Source organism: Gekko japonicus, unplaced genomic scaffold (assembly GCF_001447785.1).
Source record: "Gekko japonicus isolate JY-2015 unplaced genomic scaffold, Gekko_japonicus_V1.1 scaffold2681, whole genome shotgun sequence".
Taxonomy (NCBI): Eukaryota; Metazoa; Chordata; class Lepidosauria; order Squamata; family Gekkonidae; genus Gekko; species Gekko japonicus.
The window spans coordinates 113058-130167 of record NW_015170971.1 but is presented as its reverse complement, the minus strand read 5'-3'; the positions used below and the strand labels follow the sequence as shown (position 1 = coordinate 130167).

The window sequence follows — 17110 nt, the reverse complement described above, 5'->3', positions numbered from 1 at the left end:
CCCACGTCCCCCCCCCCCCAATAGCTAGCAATCCAAAACAGTCCAGTGGCACCTTTAAGGCCAAGGTTTATTCAGGTACAAGCTCTCCCTCCTCTGCGAGGACAGATCTGCACGTCCCCCTCCCCCCAATAGCTAGCAATTCAAAACAATCCAGTGGCACCTTTAAGGCCAAGGTTTATTCAGGTACAAGCTCTCCCTCCTCTGCGAGGACAGATCTGCACGTCCCCCTCCCCCCAATAGCTAGCAATCCAAAACAGTCCAGTGGCACCTTTAAGGCCAAGGTTTATTCAGGTACAAGCTCTCCCTCCTCTGCGAGGACAGATCTGCGTTGTCAGGGGTGTGGCCTAATATGCTAATTAGTCTCCTGCTGTTGGGTGTAGCCTGTTATGCTAATGAGTTCCTGCTGGGCTTTTTGTACAAAAAGCCCTGCTTCTAGTCTTTAGGACTGCCAAGACGTACTGGAACACGAGTCCTTCTACTGAAAGCTCAGAAACCAGAAGGATATCCGAACAAAGTTTTGGGGTACAGCTTCGGGGCGGTGCATAGCTCCTGGCGGACTCTAATCTGGGAGAACCGGGTTTGATTCCCCACTCCTCCACATGCAGATGCTGGTGTGACCTTGGGTCACTTACAAGTCATTTCAGACCTGTTCTCTCAGGAGCAGTCCTCGAAAGAGCTCTCTCAGCCCCACCAACCTCCCAGGGTGTCTGTTGTGGGGAGGGGAAGGGAAAGGAGATTGTAAGCCACTTTGGGACTCCTTCGGGTAGTGAAGGGCAGGGTATAAATCCAATCTCTTCTTCTTCTTCCCCAGAGATGGAAAAAAACCAGAATAAATTGTGCAAAGCAGAAAAAGCACAGAGCTAAGAATAAGGATGCGTGTTTGCTCAGTTCTGTTTAATTGCAAAATCTTTTGATACAGACGTGTTCAGCACAGAGTGCACTCAGCCCGATGGATATGTCTCTTTGTCTGTTGCAGAGCCTGCTGCCCATCCTGGTGAAGAAAGGACTGTCCCCGAACCTGCACACTTTTTGCAACCTGGCAATAGCCTGCCACAAAAAGGAGGACGGAGTGCAGTTACTCTCCGACATGAAGGTGAAAGAAGCTGTAGCTTTTGGGTCAGAGTGGTGTGTGGTAGACTCAGTGATGTTGGCTTCCGTGAGTTTTGAGTTTTAGAGTAGGAACAGAGAAGTGTGGACCCACGAGACTCGCGGGTGGGGGACCCACGAGACCCGCGGGTGGGGGACCCACGAGGCTCACCACCCCCAGCCCTTTCTCCCCAGACTCAGCTGGGCTCCTGGGCTTTGCTGCAGCCGCCACCATGCCCACCACTGCTCCCGTGCTCTGCCGCAGCCACTGCCAGGCCCACCACGGCTCTCAGGCTCCAGCACAGAGGCTGCTGGGCCAGCGTGGCTCCTGGAATCCACCACAGCCCCCAACGACCACGCTAGAAGTCCCTGTGATCTCTGTGGTCTGTGCAGAGAACTCTCTTGTGTTGCACCTGCTGGTGTGACCTTGGTTCAGTCACAAGCTCTGGCACAGCTGTTCCTGAAAGAGCAGTTTGTGTCAGAGTTCTCTCAGTCCCACCCGCCTCACAGGGTTGTCTGTCGTGGGGAGGGGAAGTGAAAGGAGGTTGTAAGCCGCTCTGAGACTCCCGAGTGAAGGGTGGGGTATAAATTATTATTATTATTCCTCCCCCCTCCTCCTCCCCCCCTTCTCCTCCTCCTCCTCCTCAATATGCATGTTGTATAAGGGGGTTCGAACCAGCCCAGACTCTCCACCAGCCGATCTTTCATGCCAGTTTTTGCCCATCCTGGTGAAGAAAGGACTGTCCCCGAACCTGCACACTTTTTGCAACCTGGCAATAGCCTGCCACAAAAAGGAGGACGGAGTGCAGTTACTCTCCGACATGAAGGTGAAAGAAGCTGTAGCTTTTGGGTCAGAGTGGTGTGTGGTCGACTCAGTGATGCTGGCTTCCATGAGTTTTGAGGAGTTTTAGAGTAGAAACAGAGAAGTGTGGACCCACAAGACCCGCGGTTGGGGGACCCACGAGACTCACGGGTGGGGAAAGACGAGTAACAATGTTGGTCTGTCCGTAGCAGTAGAAAAGAGCAAAGAGTCCACCGGCACCTTAAAGAGTCACAAAACTGGCGGCAGGGGAGGCGCTTCCGTGAGTCACGTGGCTCACTTCGGGATCTGAAGAAGTCAGCAGTGATTCACAAAAGCTCACACCCTGCCACCAATTTTGTCACGTCATATTTTTTTTGGTGGGTTTTTGTGTGTGTGTGTGCGCGCTTGCATCCCTGGAAGTCATGGCGACGTCTGGCAAACCCTGGTGGAGTTTGGGCGTTTCAGAGAGGTGGCTTTGACGTTACCTGCCTCTGCCTCCCAGCCCTGGTATTCCTTGGAGGCCTCCCTTCCTATTACTCGCCAGGGTCGAACCTGCTTAGCTTCCAAGATCGGGCTCGCCTGGGCTATTCAGGTCAGGGCTCCGATTTTGTTAGTCTTTAAGGTGCTACTAGGAGCTGCGGTGGCTCAAGTGGTAAAGACGCTGAACTGCAGGCTGTGGAAGGTCAGTAGTTCAGCAGTTCGAGACCCGAGTTACGCATGATGGAGTGATCTCCTGTCTTTGGCCCCAGCTCCTGCCAACCTAGCAGCTCGAAAGCAAGAAATTGCAAGTAGATAAATAGGTACCACTTCGGTGGGAAGGGAACAGCGTTCCGTGCGCCTTGGTGTTTAGTCATGCCGGCCACATGACCACGGAAACGTCTTCGGACAGCGCTGGCTCTTCGGCTTTGAAACGGAGATGAGCACCGCAACCCTAGAGTCGGACTCGACTGGCTTTCGAGCAAGGGAGACCTTTGCCTTTGCTTTAAGGTGCTACTAGGCAACAACCTTGGCGCTTGGAGGTGTCTCTTTATTTCCCTCGACCCGCACCTGAATTGCTACGTGGCCAGATTTGTCCGTTCTTTCAACTTCCTTTTGCCTCGTCGTTCTTGTCTGTGTCTTTCAGCGATCCGGGATAAACCCCAACATCAACATCTACGGCGCGCTTATCCAAGCGGCTGTGAAGAAACTGGACTACGCATACCTCATTGCAATCCTCCGGGACATGAGCGACACGCAGACGGCCCCAAATGAATATGTCTTGCAGTTGCTAGAGTTCGCCGCTCAGTATCCTCCGGACTATGACCAAGTAAGATACCGTAGTGGCGTTTGGGTTTTAAAAAAAAATCCCTGTGGAATTTCTGGCCACGGTGTGATACAGAGTGTTGGACTGGATGGGCCTTTGGCCTGATCCAACATTGGCTGCATATGTTCTTATGTTAAAACCGTTGAATTGCACCTAGCAGTCCTTCAGTGGATGCATGCAGATTGTCATGGAACTTCCCCGTGATCCTCCTTTATTTAGCACCCTTCTAATCCTCACTGTGTGCCCCCAATATTGTACCGATAGGTCCACATAGAATCATAGAGTTGGAAGGGACCTCCAGGGTCATCTAGTCCAACCCCCTGCACAAGGCAGGGAATTCACAAATGCCTCCCCCGCACAACCCCAGTGACCTCTGCTCCACACCCAGAAGACGACAAAAAACCATCCAGGATCCCCAGCCAAACTGGCCTGGATAAAAATGGCTTCCTGACCCCAAAGGGGTGATCAGCATTTCCCTGGGCGTGTCAGAAAGGGCCACGAGAACTAAGCACTGAGGCAACCCTTCCTCCCCCCCCCTTCTCGTGATCTGCCTAAGTTCACGGATTCAGCATTGCTGACAGATGGCCATCTAGCCTCTATTTGAAAACCTCCAGAGAAGAAGAGCCCATCACCTCCGAAAGAAGCCAGTTCCACTGAGGAACCGCTCTGTCAGGAAGTTCTTCCTCATGTTTAGCCGAAAACTCCTTTGATTTAATTTCAACACGTTGGTTCTGGTCCAACCATCACGGGCAACAGAAAACTACTCCACACCATCCTCTCTATAACAGCCCTCCATGTACTTAAAGATGGTTATCGTATCACCTCTCAGTCGTCTCCTCTCCAGGCTAAACACGCCCAGCTCCTTCAACCTTTCCTCATAGGACTTGGTCTCCAGACCCCTCACCATCTTCGTTGCCCTCCTCTGGACAAATTCCAGCTTGTCTATATCATTCTTAAATTGTGGTGCCTAAAACTGGACACAATACTCTAGGTGAGGTCTAACCAGAGCAGAGTAAAACCATACCGTCACTTCATGTGATCTGTACACTATACCTCTGCTGATGCAGCCCAAAATCGCATTTGCCTTTTTAGCTGCCGCATCACACTGCTGACTCATGTTCAATGTATGGTGTACTGAGACCCTTGGATCCTTTGCACACATACTCCTGCCAAGGCAAGTCTCTCCCATCCCCCATGGGTACCACAACTCCGGGCATCAACTTTCTGGCAGTCAGAAGGGACTGCAGTGGGGAGGGAAAACCCTGAAAAGATTCCTGATCATTATCCAAAATCGATTATTCAACCAGTGTTCCCTCTAAGCTGAGTTAGTGTGAGCAAGCCCACAGTTTTTTAGCCTCCAGCTCACACATTTTTGTCCTAGCTCAGGAAGGATGGCTCCAGAGTAAACTGATTGATGCAGTAGCCAAATCACTCACTCACAACTTTGATGCCAGTAGCTCACAAAGTAGAATTTTTGCTCACAAGACTCCACAGCTTAGAGGTAGCATTGTATTCAACCCACTCGTTTTAGCTCAGTTTTAAAAGAACTTTCAGGCTGAGACTGTAAAATGTTTTGAACAGTCTTAACGTTGATTAAGAACATAAGAGACGCCAATGTTGGATCAGGCCAAAGGCCCATCCAGTCCAACACTATGTCACACAGTGGCCAGAAATACCAGGTGCCATCAGGAGGTCCACCAGTGGGGCCAGGACATTAGAAGCCCTCCCACTGTTGACCCCCCCTCCAAGCACCAAGAAGACAGAGCATCACTTGCCCCAGAGTCCCTATCTATACCTTGTGGCTAATAGCCACCGATGGATCTCTGCTCCATATGCCTATCTAATTCCCTTTTGAAGCCGTCCATGCTTGTAGCCGCCACCACCTCCTGTGGCCGTGAATTCCATGTGTGAATCACTCTTTGGGTGAAGAAGAACTTCGTTATCCGTTCTAACCCGACCGCTCAGCAATTTCATGGAGTGCCCACGAGTCCTTGTATTGTGAGAAAGGGAGAAAAGTACGTCTTTCTCTACCTGCTCTATCCCATGCATAATCTTCTAAACCTCAATCATATCTCCCCTCAGTCGGGACGTCCCCCCTTCCTACTGCGTACTTGCCCACAAAAGATTTGCAGGTGGATTTTCAGTTCAAAGTACATTTGTCTTTTCTGGGGCAGGGAGCAGAGGGCTCGACTGGGCCTTCCCACAGTAGGAAGTCGTCTGTAGCACCAGAGAATCCATCCGCCCCTTCCCGTACAGAACAGAGTGTTTTAAAACAAGGTTACCGGATTTCTGACCATTTCCGGGAAGGAGTATTCCTTGCACCTTTACTGTCTTGTGTGGACAAGCTGTCCTCCGGGGAAGAGTTAATCACCCTCTCGCTTTTCCCCCCTTTTGCAGTACAAGAAAAGAGACCCCTACCTGGAAAAAATCAACGGCTTTAGAAAGTACTACTTCCGCTGGCTGAAGTGGATGGCTGCACAGGAAGAGCCCCACCCATGGGCCAAATACCGATCGGGTAAACAGTCTCAAAAAGAAGCTAGCACCAGAGAGGAATAAACCACACAGCGGGAAAGGTACCAGGAAGCAGCCGCTTGCCTGTGCCTCGCCACCATTGCTATGGAGCGTTATGTGCCATTCCCGTCACCCTTTTGCGGCATTTATCACGTCCTTGACGTTGTAAAAGTCGGTATCCGTAAAAGCATGTAAATAAAACTCCGAGAAGAAAAGCGAGACTTCCTTCTTGGCAATACAGATGGCTTTTAAGAAAACGTTGAATTCCTTTAGAGACTCCTGCCGCATTTGAGGCGCTTTGTTGTATAGCAGCAGCAGATACATGGCAGTGGGGTTGTGGCAAATGATACTGTGTGTTTCATTCAAGTGTGTTATTTGCAATGCAGTCCTAAAACTGTTACACCCTTCTACAGCTACTGAAACCAGTGGGCTTAGATTGGGCAACTCTGCTTAGGATAGCCCTACGGTGATGCAGTCGTAATGGAATATAGGTAATGAGCTCTTCCCAAAAGATCTCTGGCGGCGGCGGAAAGGGGACACTGGCTGTAATCACAGCTGATTCGTAGTGACCCCATAGAGTTTTCAAGGCAAGAGGGGAACAGAGGTGGTCTGCCATTCCCCACCTCTACATATCCACCCAGGACTTCCTTGGAGGTCTCCCATCCAAATACTAATTAGGGCCAGTGTTCCCTCTAAGCTGAGTTAAAGTTAGCTAGCTCACAGTTTTTTAGCCTCTGGCTCACACATTTTTGTCTTAGCTCAGGAAGGATGGTTCCAGAGCAGTGTTCCCTCTAAGATGAGTTAGTGTGAGCTAGCTCACAGGTTTTTAGCCTCCAGCTCATGGATTCTTGTCTTAGCTCAGGAAGAATGGCCCCAGAGCAAACCAATTTATGCAGTAGCCGAATAATTTGCTCACAACTTTAATGCCAGCAGCTCAGAAAGTAGAATTTTTGCTCACAAGACTCCACAGCTTAGAGGGAACATTGTTCCAGAGCAAACTGATTTATGCAGTAGCCAGATGGCTCGCTCACAACTTTAATGCCGGCAGCTCACGAAGTAGAATTTTTGCTCACAAGACTCCACAGCTTAGAGGGAACATTGATCAGGGCCGACCCTACTTAGCTTCTGAGATCTGACTAGCCTGATGCATCCAGGTCAGGGCAAAAAAAACAATCTACCGTGACCTTTTCTGCAGGGTAAAAAAATATCTCGGTGGACTCTAACATGGGGGTGTCAAACATAAGGCCCGAGGGCCGGATTTAGCCCATCGAAGGCTCTTATGCGGCCTGCGAGCAACTGATGCAAGGGAGGGAGTGTTGGGGGGGGAGTGGGCAGAGCCACTCCATTATGGCCTTAGCACAGCAGATCAACCTCGTCTGCAGCAGTCAAGCATCGTGGGAGCCTCTGCCCAGCATTGCACTCCTGCCTCTCTGGTCCACCTATGGGGGTTTCCCTCTGTACCCCCCTCCCACCCCAGGGGGCCTTGTAGTGAAGATGCACCAACTCAGAGCTTCCCAGCTGCTGTCCTTTATACAGTTTCTGTCTCCAGTACCTGGCATAGCGTTTTATGGCACACATGGCCCGGCCCGACAAAGAGACATTTATGTCAGATCCGGCCCTCGTAACAAGTGAGTTCGACACCTCTGCTCTTACCTGTTTCCCCCCCCACTTCTCTGCTTGCTTGATAAGAAAGGTCGAGCAGCTGGGCTCCACCAACCCCTGCCCTACCACTGTGGTCCCACTGCCTTTAACAGGTTGTTTTTATCTCCAGGCTAAAGATGCACGTCTTTTTGTTTTGCTCCGTTAACGTCACCAACGCAGACATCACCAAAGAAACGGGGGCCCAGGGAGGCCACACACGTACGGTAGGCGAGGCTTTATTTTAAAATAAAATGATCACAGAGAATGGACTAGCACGTCACGGCCGCGTCATCCGGCGTCTAAGAAGATCCGCTCACCGTCGGGGTTTATGGAAGGCGAAGTAGCGCTCTTAAGAACAGTCACTGATGCAGAGTCAGCAGCCCCACAAACGGGGAGAGGGCATCACTGGAGAAGAGGCTTCATCCGGAGCAGCCTCTGCATCCGCAGTGCGTGCATTCGATGATCCTTCCCTGTGGAATGAAACCGGCATGTTAAATCAGCCCCGGGTCAGAGGTGCAGAGGAACTAATGGCTGAGGAGGAGAGCCAGAGGGGCTTTGCTGGACCGGAGAAACCACCCCTTGGAAGGAACCGAAATGGATTCGCAGAGGTCTGGTTTCTTGCTGACCTGTGCGGGAACATCTCCGCTTGTTACCGAGCGACAGCAGCCAAAAATGCTTACTGTGTAGAACTAAGTTGTTTCCTCTCTCAGTGGCTGATGGCATACGCCTCCCCCAAGAACGCCGTGCGAAGGTGCTTTATAATCCTTGCTTTCCGTTTAAAACCCTCCTCAAGAATGCAGAGGGCTGGAAAAGCTGGAAAGCGTGACCGCGTGCCTTAAAAGCTCCACCCCATATTGAATTTTTATATCTCACAGGGCAATCCACACTGGAGCTTATGAAAAAACTCTCCCAAAGGTTTTTGATATTCTGGCATGAGTCTACTAGCTTTTTAAAAAGGGAGAAGCCCTTCGTACCAGTGTTCCCTCTAAGCTGAGTTAGTGTGAGCTAGCTCAGTTTTTTAGCCTCCGGCTCACAGATTTTTGTCTTAGCTCAGGAAGGATGGGCTCCAGAGCAAACTGATTTATGCAGCAGCCAAATGGCTGGCTCACAGCTTTAATGCCAGTAGCTCACAAAGTAGAAGGACCCGTGGCGTGCCGCCGGCACGTCTGATCGCCGCCCGGGAACGTACCCACCCCTCCCCCCCCACCCACACGATATCCGGCCCGTGTGACCGGGGCCATAGATTAGCTGAGCTGATACTGAGCACATTGAAAGCTAGTGGGTGCCAGCAGTGTTCCCTCTAAGCTGAGTTAGTGTGAGCTAGCTCACAGTTTTTAAGACTCCAGCTCACACCTTGTTGCCTTAGCTCAGGAGGGATGGCTCCAGAGCACACTAATTTACGCAGGAGCCAAACCGCTTGCTCACAACTTTAATGTCAGTAGCTCACAAAGTAGAATTTTTGCTCACGAGACTCCACAGCTCCGAGGGAGCACTGCATGGTTCCTAGACCTGTTTCCTAATTTGGAACATCAGAGACAAATAGAATTTTTGCTCACGAGACTCCGCGGCTCCGAGGGAGCATTGCTTGGTCCCTAGACCTGTTTCCTAATTTGGAAGATCAGAGACAAGTCTGAGCTCTTCAAAACCACCCTGGCGTGGTGTGCTGGTCAATGACAAACCTACTCTGGTCAGCCTGTCCTGGAGGACAAATTAGGTGCGGATTGAAGCTCGGGAGGGGAGCGGCAGGGAGCTCCAGGGCAGAAAGAATCGCGACACTCAAGGAGAGGGGCTGCTTTGCGTCCTCACCACTTCCAGCTTGCTTTTGGGAACCCGGCAGATGCAGTTCGTGCCGAAGTTGGTGTCCCGCGTCTGGATGCAGCGCAGGCAGCAGAGGTTTTCGTAGCCCTGTTTCTTCCACTTTGCAATCAGGTTTTTGTCAGCGTATCCTTCTTTGATGCAGTACTCGTACAGTTCTGCAGGGTGGAGAAAGGAGACACATCAATATTGTGCTCGGTGGGGGGGGTCACTGTTTCCTCTAAGCTGAGTTAGTGTGAGCCAGCTCACGGTTGTTTAGCCTCCGGCTCACACATTCTTGTCTTCGCTCAGGAAGGAGGGCTCCAGAGCAAACTAATTTATGCAGTAGCCAAATCGCTCGCTCAGAACTTTGATGCCGGTAGCTCACAAAGCAGAATTTTTGCTCACATGACTCCACAGCTTAGAGGAAACATTGGTGGGGGTGTGAATTTTATACCGCCACGACCACCCCCACCCCCAAACCACCTATCAGGAGCAACAGACTCTTCAGATGCCTGGATGAAAAACTGCGTCATCTGCAGGGGATGAAAATATCCAGTTGCCAGGCAGCACACCAGGGAAGGAGTCGATTTCCTTTCTGGCCTCTGCAGAGTTTTTAAAGGGCAGCAGTAACAAAGGAGCAGGAAGAATCCATGTCAGTCTTAATTTACCATTTTTTAAGGCAAGATCTTGTTGCACCATAATTTCCCTCTCCTTGTGAGCCACGAGGTGACATCTAAATAGATTAAATCAGGGGTGTCGACCTCATTTGTAATGAGGGCCGGATCTGACATAAATGAGACCTTGTTGGGCCGGGCCATGTGTGTCATGGAATGTCATGCCAGGTAGCAGAGATATAAACTTTATAAAGGACAAACTCAAAGGGTGGGTTTTTTTTACTTAAAATAAAAACATGCTGAAAACATCAGCACTCTTGCAATATTTTGTTTATTTAACAGTGTCGGATAACTGACACCTCTTGCTCTGAATTATTGCATCAAAATGTCCTGTGCTGTTGCAATCTTGCGTATGCTGTTCAGGTGTGTATCTGTAAGCTGCAAACCTATGACGACGCAGCAGCAGCAGAACTGGAAGAAGAAGCAGAAGACAGCCAGTTCCACTGTGGGCCTTATAGAAGTCCTTCGGGGGCCTGATCCGGCCCCTGGGCCACACGTTTGACACCCCTGGTTTAAATACATATATCCATCCACAGTCAGAATTAGCACCCCTTCATTTTTCCTTCACCAAAACATGCACCAACTGCATTCTTGAGAAAGAGGAGCACTCATTTATTTTTCCTTCACCGAAATGTGCACCAACTTGATTTCCCATCCCAGAACAAAAGTGCTCTTCACAAGGAAGAAAACCAAGATGACTGGCTTACCTCTACTAATGGCTTTTCTCTTGTAAAAGAGATCGAAGATGTAACGTGTTTTCTGGTGATGGATTCTGAAAATGGGCCAGAGGGATTCCACTTTCCTCTTCCCTTCGTGTGGCTCTGTCTCAGCTGCCCATGAAGAAAGAAAAGGAAAGGTGTTATTTCCCCCAAAAAAGCCATCTCCATCCCATGTCTCTTATTCCATATCATACCTAATAGCCAAGTATGGGTTCTGATGCACAAATCTGTGCCCAGTGTGACCCCTTGGCCGAACTGGAATCACACAGTCGGAGTCCAATGAGTTAGATGAAAATCTGTTTATTGCAACTGAAACAGGAGATACGAGGGCTGAGTACCTTTAGGCCCCCAGCGACACCAAGCTGTAGCCTGCCTTAACCAGGAAGGACAGAGGGTCTTATACCCCAAGTGACATCACATATAATTTACACATTCAAGAACCTTTAATTGGTACCAAGAAGTTAACATCATAAAAGCATCATTTGACTCTAAGCCTTACTATATGGTCTCTCCTGTTACTGGTCATGTATGTCAGTGATTGCATTTGTTTATCTAGTCTTCAGAACAATGGGAAACATTAGAGAACACTGGGACCCCCTCTGGCCTCGCTTACGGAAAGCTAGCTGATAAGGGCTGTGATTCACGTTACCCTGAGCTCTTGGCATCCTTGCAACTCCTAAACAGCATTCCATTCTATCACATCCTAATTCCATCTACAGAGGCTTCTAGTCATATTTTTGCTTAATATAGCTTCTTATACAGAAAAATACAATTATATAGAAGAAGAAGAGATTGGACTTATACCCCGCCCTTCACTTGGGAGTCTCAGAGCGGCTTACAAACTCCTTTCCCTTCCCCTCCCCACAACAGACACCCTGTGAGGTGGGTGGGGCTGAGAGAACTCTGACACACACTGCTCTTTTTCAAGGACAGCTGTGCCAGAGCTTGTGACTGACCCAAGGTCACATCAGCAGGTGCAAGTGGAGGAGTGGGGAATCAAACCCGGTTCTCCCAGATTAGAGTCCGCACACTTAACCACTGCACCAAACTGGCTCTACTATGTCTCTCTAATCCAAATGTTCTAGGTTACATACCAAGATCTGGATCTATTATGATTAAACTTTCGAAGGCACAGTGACAGCTGTTTATATATAGGAGAGAGTGTCAGAAATCACATTCAGAAATCACATTCTTTTCCCCTTGTCCTACATCTCTGTGCATGTCAAAAAAGATCCACCAGGGAAGGCCAGTCAGGTCTTCCCAGGGGGAACCCTCGGAGTCACAGAAAAGCAGTGAATAACAAAGTACAAAGAGCATCAAGATCTCATGAGACTTCTGTGCGAGATCCCCACTGCCGTTGTCTAGGCAACGCAAAATGACAGCTGGAAGTACTTTGGCACCCTTACATGGTGTTTTACTGGAAGGTGAGGCAGGCCAGAAGCAGAAGCTGGAGACCTGGGGGAGGAGAGCCAGTCGGGGAGAAGAGGAAAGTGGCAAAGGGAAAAGGAGTTAACGGAAAGGGGGGGAAGGAGGAGGTAGAACCAAAGGCGGCAGAGAGAAGAAGAAGAAGAGATTGGATTTATACCCTGCCCTTCACTCAGAGTCTCAGAGCGGCTTACAGACTCCTTTCCCTCCCCCTCCCCACAACTACCCTGGGAGGTAGGTGGGGCTGAGAGAGCTCTTGATAGAAACTGCTCTTTTTCAAGGACAGCTCTTATCAGAACTACGGTTTGCCCAAGGTCATCCAGCAGGTGCAAGTGGAGGAGTGGGGAAATCAAACCCGGTTCTCCCAGATTAGAGTCCGCACACTTAACCACTACACCAAACTGGCTCAGATGCTTTTCATTAGGAATGCCAAGAATTCAACGTGGGACTTCTGACATGCCAAGCATTTACTCTACCACTGAATTATGGAGCCCTACCACAGCAATGGTTTCAGGTAAAGTCATCCCAAAGAGCCCAGGGTTCAAACCTCGACAGCCCTACTTTATTAGGCAGTGTGAATTCTCACCACCAACCTAGTCCTTGGCTTCAGCCCTCACCTTCTCTCATCTTCTGGTCCAGCTCATCTAAGGTTGGTTCAATCAATTCCCAACCGTCCGGTGGAGGTTTTCTGCTCCTTTTCACCTTGGGCATCTCAAGAGGAAAAAGGAACGGCCTAGGCAAAGAAAAATCACAACAGTTACCTAATTCGTCCTGAAAGTAATAAGCACACCTGTAGACTGCCTGTGCTTCATCTTCAGTCTCCCAAAACTAAGGAAATGGGATTGTAGGCTGGTGTCAGATTTGCCTAGGATGACCTGATGCAAAATCAGGCAGGGGCGCTTTTGGCTCAGTGGAAGAGCATCTGCTTTGCATACAGAAGGTCCCAGGTTCCGTCCCCGGCAGGAGCTTTCCAAGCTCTCTTTCACATCAGCCACCACTACTGGATCCTTTTAACTTCAGATGCCAGAAGGGAAAATGGTGTGACTTTCTGCATGGGTGTTAAATGCTGTACCACTGAGTCTCAGTCTAGCCCCTCCTTTGCATCTGGCTACTCTAAATTTGTGAAGAAAAAGGGAGTGCACAATCTAATATCAAAAATTTATAAAATTTTAAATAACAACCATCACAACATCAATCTGAATTATCAAGAAGCTTGGTCAAGAGACCTTCAGTGCCAAATTTCCGAGGATCAATGGAATGGTATCTGGCAAAATCGGAACTCATCATCAAAATCCTTACACATTATAGAGACAAACATGAAGGTCCTGTTGAGATGGTACTTAACACCAACTAAACTAGCGCACTTGATACCCACCATGTCGCCGCAGTGCTGGAAACAGTGCGGATCTAAAGCAACTTACTTCCATAACTGGTGGTCCTGCAAAGTTATTCAAAGCTTTTGGCATCAAGTAACAGACTGCATTCACAAATTAATGAATTAAAATTTACCTTTTTCACCAGCTGTTCTTCTCAGTCTGTGGCCCTGTGACGATCCTCCTGAAAAAGTTAAAAAATGAATCAGTGTTCTTTCTACAGCGGCTAAAATTCTAATTGCAAAGTATTGGAAAGATACTAAGGTGCCAAATATAACTCAGTGGTGGTATAAAGTATGGGATCTATTCATGCTGGACAATTTCTCAGTTTATCACTCCAATAACCAAAATGAGTGTGCCTTTTCCAACCCTTTAAATATCTGGTACCCTTAGATAAAATAGACATTGATACCTTTGATTGGGAAACTATATCTAAAGCCAAATACAAGTTACTGGTATTTGGTTAGTCTAGATTTCCTAAGTGAGACTTTTTTTATATTGACTTTTTATGCTACTATTCACTGTGTAATCGTTGACAAAGTCGCCATTTTGTACTGTAGTTTTTTATAGTAAAATAATTTTTTTTTAAAAAAAGGAGTGCACCAAAGCAAAATGAAGATAAAGACACAAATTGGTGCAGGGGGAAGCAATCTTTTGAACAAAGATTCTATTTCCACCTACACCAATTTGTTTCTTCATCCTTGTTTTACTCTAAATTTGCCCAATGGATAGACTAAGAGGGAAGGTATTAGAGCACAAGCAGCCAGTGTGCTTTAGAGGCTGGAGTGCAACTAGGATTTGGAGGGCCCATGTTTGAATCCACAGCTTTGTCATGGAAGCTCGCTAGGTGACCTTGGCCCATGCACTCTCACCCTAGCCTTCCTTGCAGGGTTGCTGTGATTCATTGGAGGAAAATGAAGCAAGCTGCAGTGGGCCTCCACTGGATAAAAAGGTGGAGCGTTATATAAGATACAATACATCGACTTTGCTAATTATGCATTACATTCCCCTTTGTCTACACTATCGCATCCTGTTTCCTTTCATCACGGAATTAAAGGATACTGGTGGAACCCACTAGCTTTCAATGTGCTCAGTATCAGCTCAGCTAATCTATGGCCCCGGTCACACGGGCCGGATATCGTGGGGGGGGGAGGCGTGGCTAATTGCCCCGGCGCAGTTTGATCTGCGATTACGCGATCAGATGCACCAGCGGCACACCACGGGTCCTTCCCTCAGCGCCGGAGGGTAAACGAGGGACTGGAGGGGAATGCCGCGCACCGGCGCGATCACACCACGGGCGTCTGGAGACAGTCCATGGCAAACGTTTACTAGTACCTTGGAGGTACTAGTTTTTTAACGCGCATTGTCGGCGGTAAGCCACGGGTGTGCTCCACTTCCCAGATGTTGGGGTGTGATCGCACCCGGATAATCCGCCCACCTTCCGTGCCTCTCCCGTGGCAACTTTGCCGTGTGACCGGGGCCTATCACGGGTTTTCCTTCCCCCTTAGAAACAGCTAACCCCAGTTCTTCCCATCAAATGTCTTAAAATAAGCATCCCCTCTCAAGGACTGGCTTTATCTACCAGGGCAATTAGCCACACTAATATGGAGCTGCAGTGGCTCAAGTGGTTAAGACGCTGAACTGCAGGCTGTGGAAGGTCAGTAGTTCAGCAGTTCGAGACCCGAGTGTGCCGCATGACGGAGTGAGCTCCCGTCTCTAGTTCCAGCTCCTGCCAACCTAGCAGTTCGAAAGCAAGACATTGCAAGGAGATAAATAGGTACCACTTTGGTGGGAAGGGACCAGCGTTCTGTGCGCCTTGGTCTTTAGTCATGCCGGCCACATGACCATGGAAACGTCTTTGGACAGCGCTGGCTCTTCGGCTTTGAAACAGAGATGAGCACGGCAACGCTAGAGTTGGACTCAACTGGCTTCGAGCAAGGGAGACCTTTACCTTTACCAGGGCAAAACCGTTTCTTAGTTTCAATTTGTATCCTGCAAGTGGGCTCAGGGCAGTCGACAACAATGGGGAATACAAAACCCCCAAAGTAATTTAGCAATAAATAGTTAAAACAGTAGGCAATACGGCACTAGAGGAGATCTAAGGTTCCAGGCCAACAACCAGGCCACAGAACCAGGAGCGATGGCAGGCAATGTTCCCTCTAAGCTGTGGAGTCGCGTGAGGCTAAAAAGCTGTGAGCTGGCTCACACTAACTCGGTTTAGAGGGAACACTGTTCAGGGCAGTCGACAACAATGGGGAATACAAAACCACCAAAGCAATTTAGCAATAAATAGTTAAAACAGGAGGCAATGCGGCACTAGAGGAGATCCAAGGTTCCAGGCAATCAACCAGGCCACAGAACCGGGAGCGATGGCAGATCTCCTCCTGGAAGGTGTTCCCAAACCGCCCGCCCGCCGCCACCCCCTTTTGACGCTCCACGGCGGCTAGAAGACAGGCAGGAGCGCCACAGGCGAGGCCCCGTCGCTGCGACCGAGGACCTCTTCACCGGTTGAACTTCTTCCTGCCGTGTCTCCGGCACAAGCAATGCCAAAGAGGCGGCAGCGACAAAAAGCAAACCTCTAACGACGCTCGACGCTCTCGGGGACTCTCCCCCTCGCAGGGACTCCGGCCGCCGTCAAAAAACACCCTCCGGGGAGAAGCTCCGCCGCCTTTAAGACCCCCGTTCCCTTGTCTTTCTTTCTCTCGCTCCTTCTCTTCCGTCTCTTCGCGGCCTTCCGTCGCAACACAGTGACGTCACCCGAGAGTCCAGCGAGGCCCGAGTTCCTTCCACCACCACCCGTCGCTCTCAGGGCCCTCTCAAGCCGGTAGCTCCGTCTTTCCCAATGCCTTACTGTTTAATGGAAAGGCAACCCTCCACTCCTTCTCCGACATAAAAATTTTAAAAACGTTCTGCCTCCCCTAGAGAGAACCAGGCGCCTCAAAATGACGCGAACGGTGTCGAATCGGCGGTGACATTTTTTCAAAAAAAATCAGGCAGCACTGAAGACAGCCCCGGGCCCGGTCCTCAGGGGTCCGCGACGTAGCGCGCGTGCGCGCCCTTGGGCTGGGAGGGGCCGGCGGGAAGAGGAGAGGGAGCGTACACAGCGGCGGCTGGCGGCGGCGGCGGCTTCCGCTTCCGGGTCGCCTCCTGGCTGGTGTGGAAGCGAGGCGCGGGCGGGGCGAGAGGCAGATTGACTCGCCGCTGCTGGAGCCGCGACCGCCGTCCTCGCCTTCGCCATGCCCAAAGGAGGTGGGTGAGGAAGGGCCGGGCGCGGAGAGCGGCGGGTCGAGGCCTAGCTGCTGGGCGTGGGGCGGTGGGGGAGGCAAGCCCGGGGGGGGGTGGCACCGTCTCGTGGCGGGGAGTTCCGCGGGCTGTATTCTCCTTCGGGTTGCCAACCTCCAGCTGGTGGCTGGAGATCTCCCGCCCAGACAGCCCGTGCTCCCTCCTGAGGTCTGGAGTCCTGTGAGCGGAAATTCTAGATCTCATGGGCAGTGTTCCCTCGAAGCTGAGTCAGTGTGAGCCAGCTCACAGTTTTTTTTAGCCTCCGGCTCACACATTTTTGTCTCCGCTCGGGAAGGATGGGGCACCAGAGCAAACGAATGTATGCAGTAGCCAAATCACCTGCTCACAACTTTAATGCCGGTAGCTCACAAAGTAGAATTTTTGCTCACAGGACTCTACAGCTTAGAGGGGACATTGCTCATGGGTGGAAGTGACAAGGGAGTCGATACCGGCTAAATATCAGGAGAAACTGCCTGACTGACAGAGTGGTTGAGCGC

At 50.2% G+C, this 17110-nt stretch overlaps 3 protein-coding genes across 3 annotated transcripts in view; 2 read left to right on the top strand and 1 right to left on the bottom strand.

Annotated features, from left to right (window-relative positions):
- Nucleotides 1-5904, top strand: part of PTCD1 (pentatricopeptide repeat domain 1) — a 17684-nt gene extending 11780 nt beyond the window's left edge. The window contains exons 6-9 of the mRNA XM_015418947.1: nucleotides 977-1156; nucleotides 1800-1913; nucleotides 3012-3194; nucleotides 5589-5904. Coding sequence (XP_015274433.1) covers nucleotides 977-1156; nucleotides 1800-1913; nucleotides 3012-3194; nucleotides 5589-5747 — 636 coding nt within the window. The 3' untranslated portion in view covers nucleotides 5748-5904. The remainder of the gene's footprint in view (nucleotides 1-976; nucleotides 1157-1799; nucleotides 1914-3011; nucleotides 3195-5588) is intronic.
- Nucleotides 5905-7553: 1649 nt separating this feature from the next.
- Nucleotides 7554-15921, bottom strand: BUD31 (BUD31 homolog). Its single transcript, XM_015418953.1, has 6 exons — nucleotides 15908-15921; nucleotides 13468-13515; nucleotides 12576-12691; nucleotides 10522-10644; nucleotides 9150-9316; nucleotides 7554-7813 (listed from the first exon to the last, which is right to left on the bottom strand). Exons 3-6 carry the CDS (start codon nucleotides 12667-12669, stop codon nucleotides 7763-7765), a joined length of 435 nt encoding a protein of 144 aa, XP_015274439.1. The 5' UTR covers nucleotides 12670-12691; nucleotides 13468-13515; nucleotides 15908-15921; the 3' UTR covers nucleotides 7554-7762.
- A 491-nt stretch (nucleotides 15922-16412) lies between these two features.
- Nucleotides 16413-17110, top strand: part of PDAP1 (PDGFA associated protein 1) — a 17413-nt gene continuing 16715 nt past the window's right edge. The window contains exon 1 of the mRNA XM_015418951.1: nucleotides 16413-16580. Within this exon, the coding sequence (XP_015274437.1) occupies nucleotides 16568-16580 (13 nt within the window). The 5' untranslated portion in view covers nucleotides 16413-16567. The remainder of the gene's footprint in view (nucleotides 16581-17110) is intronic.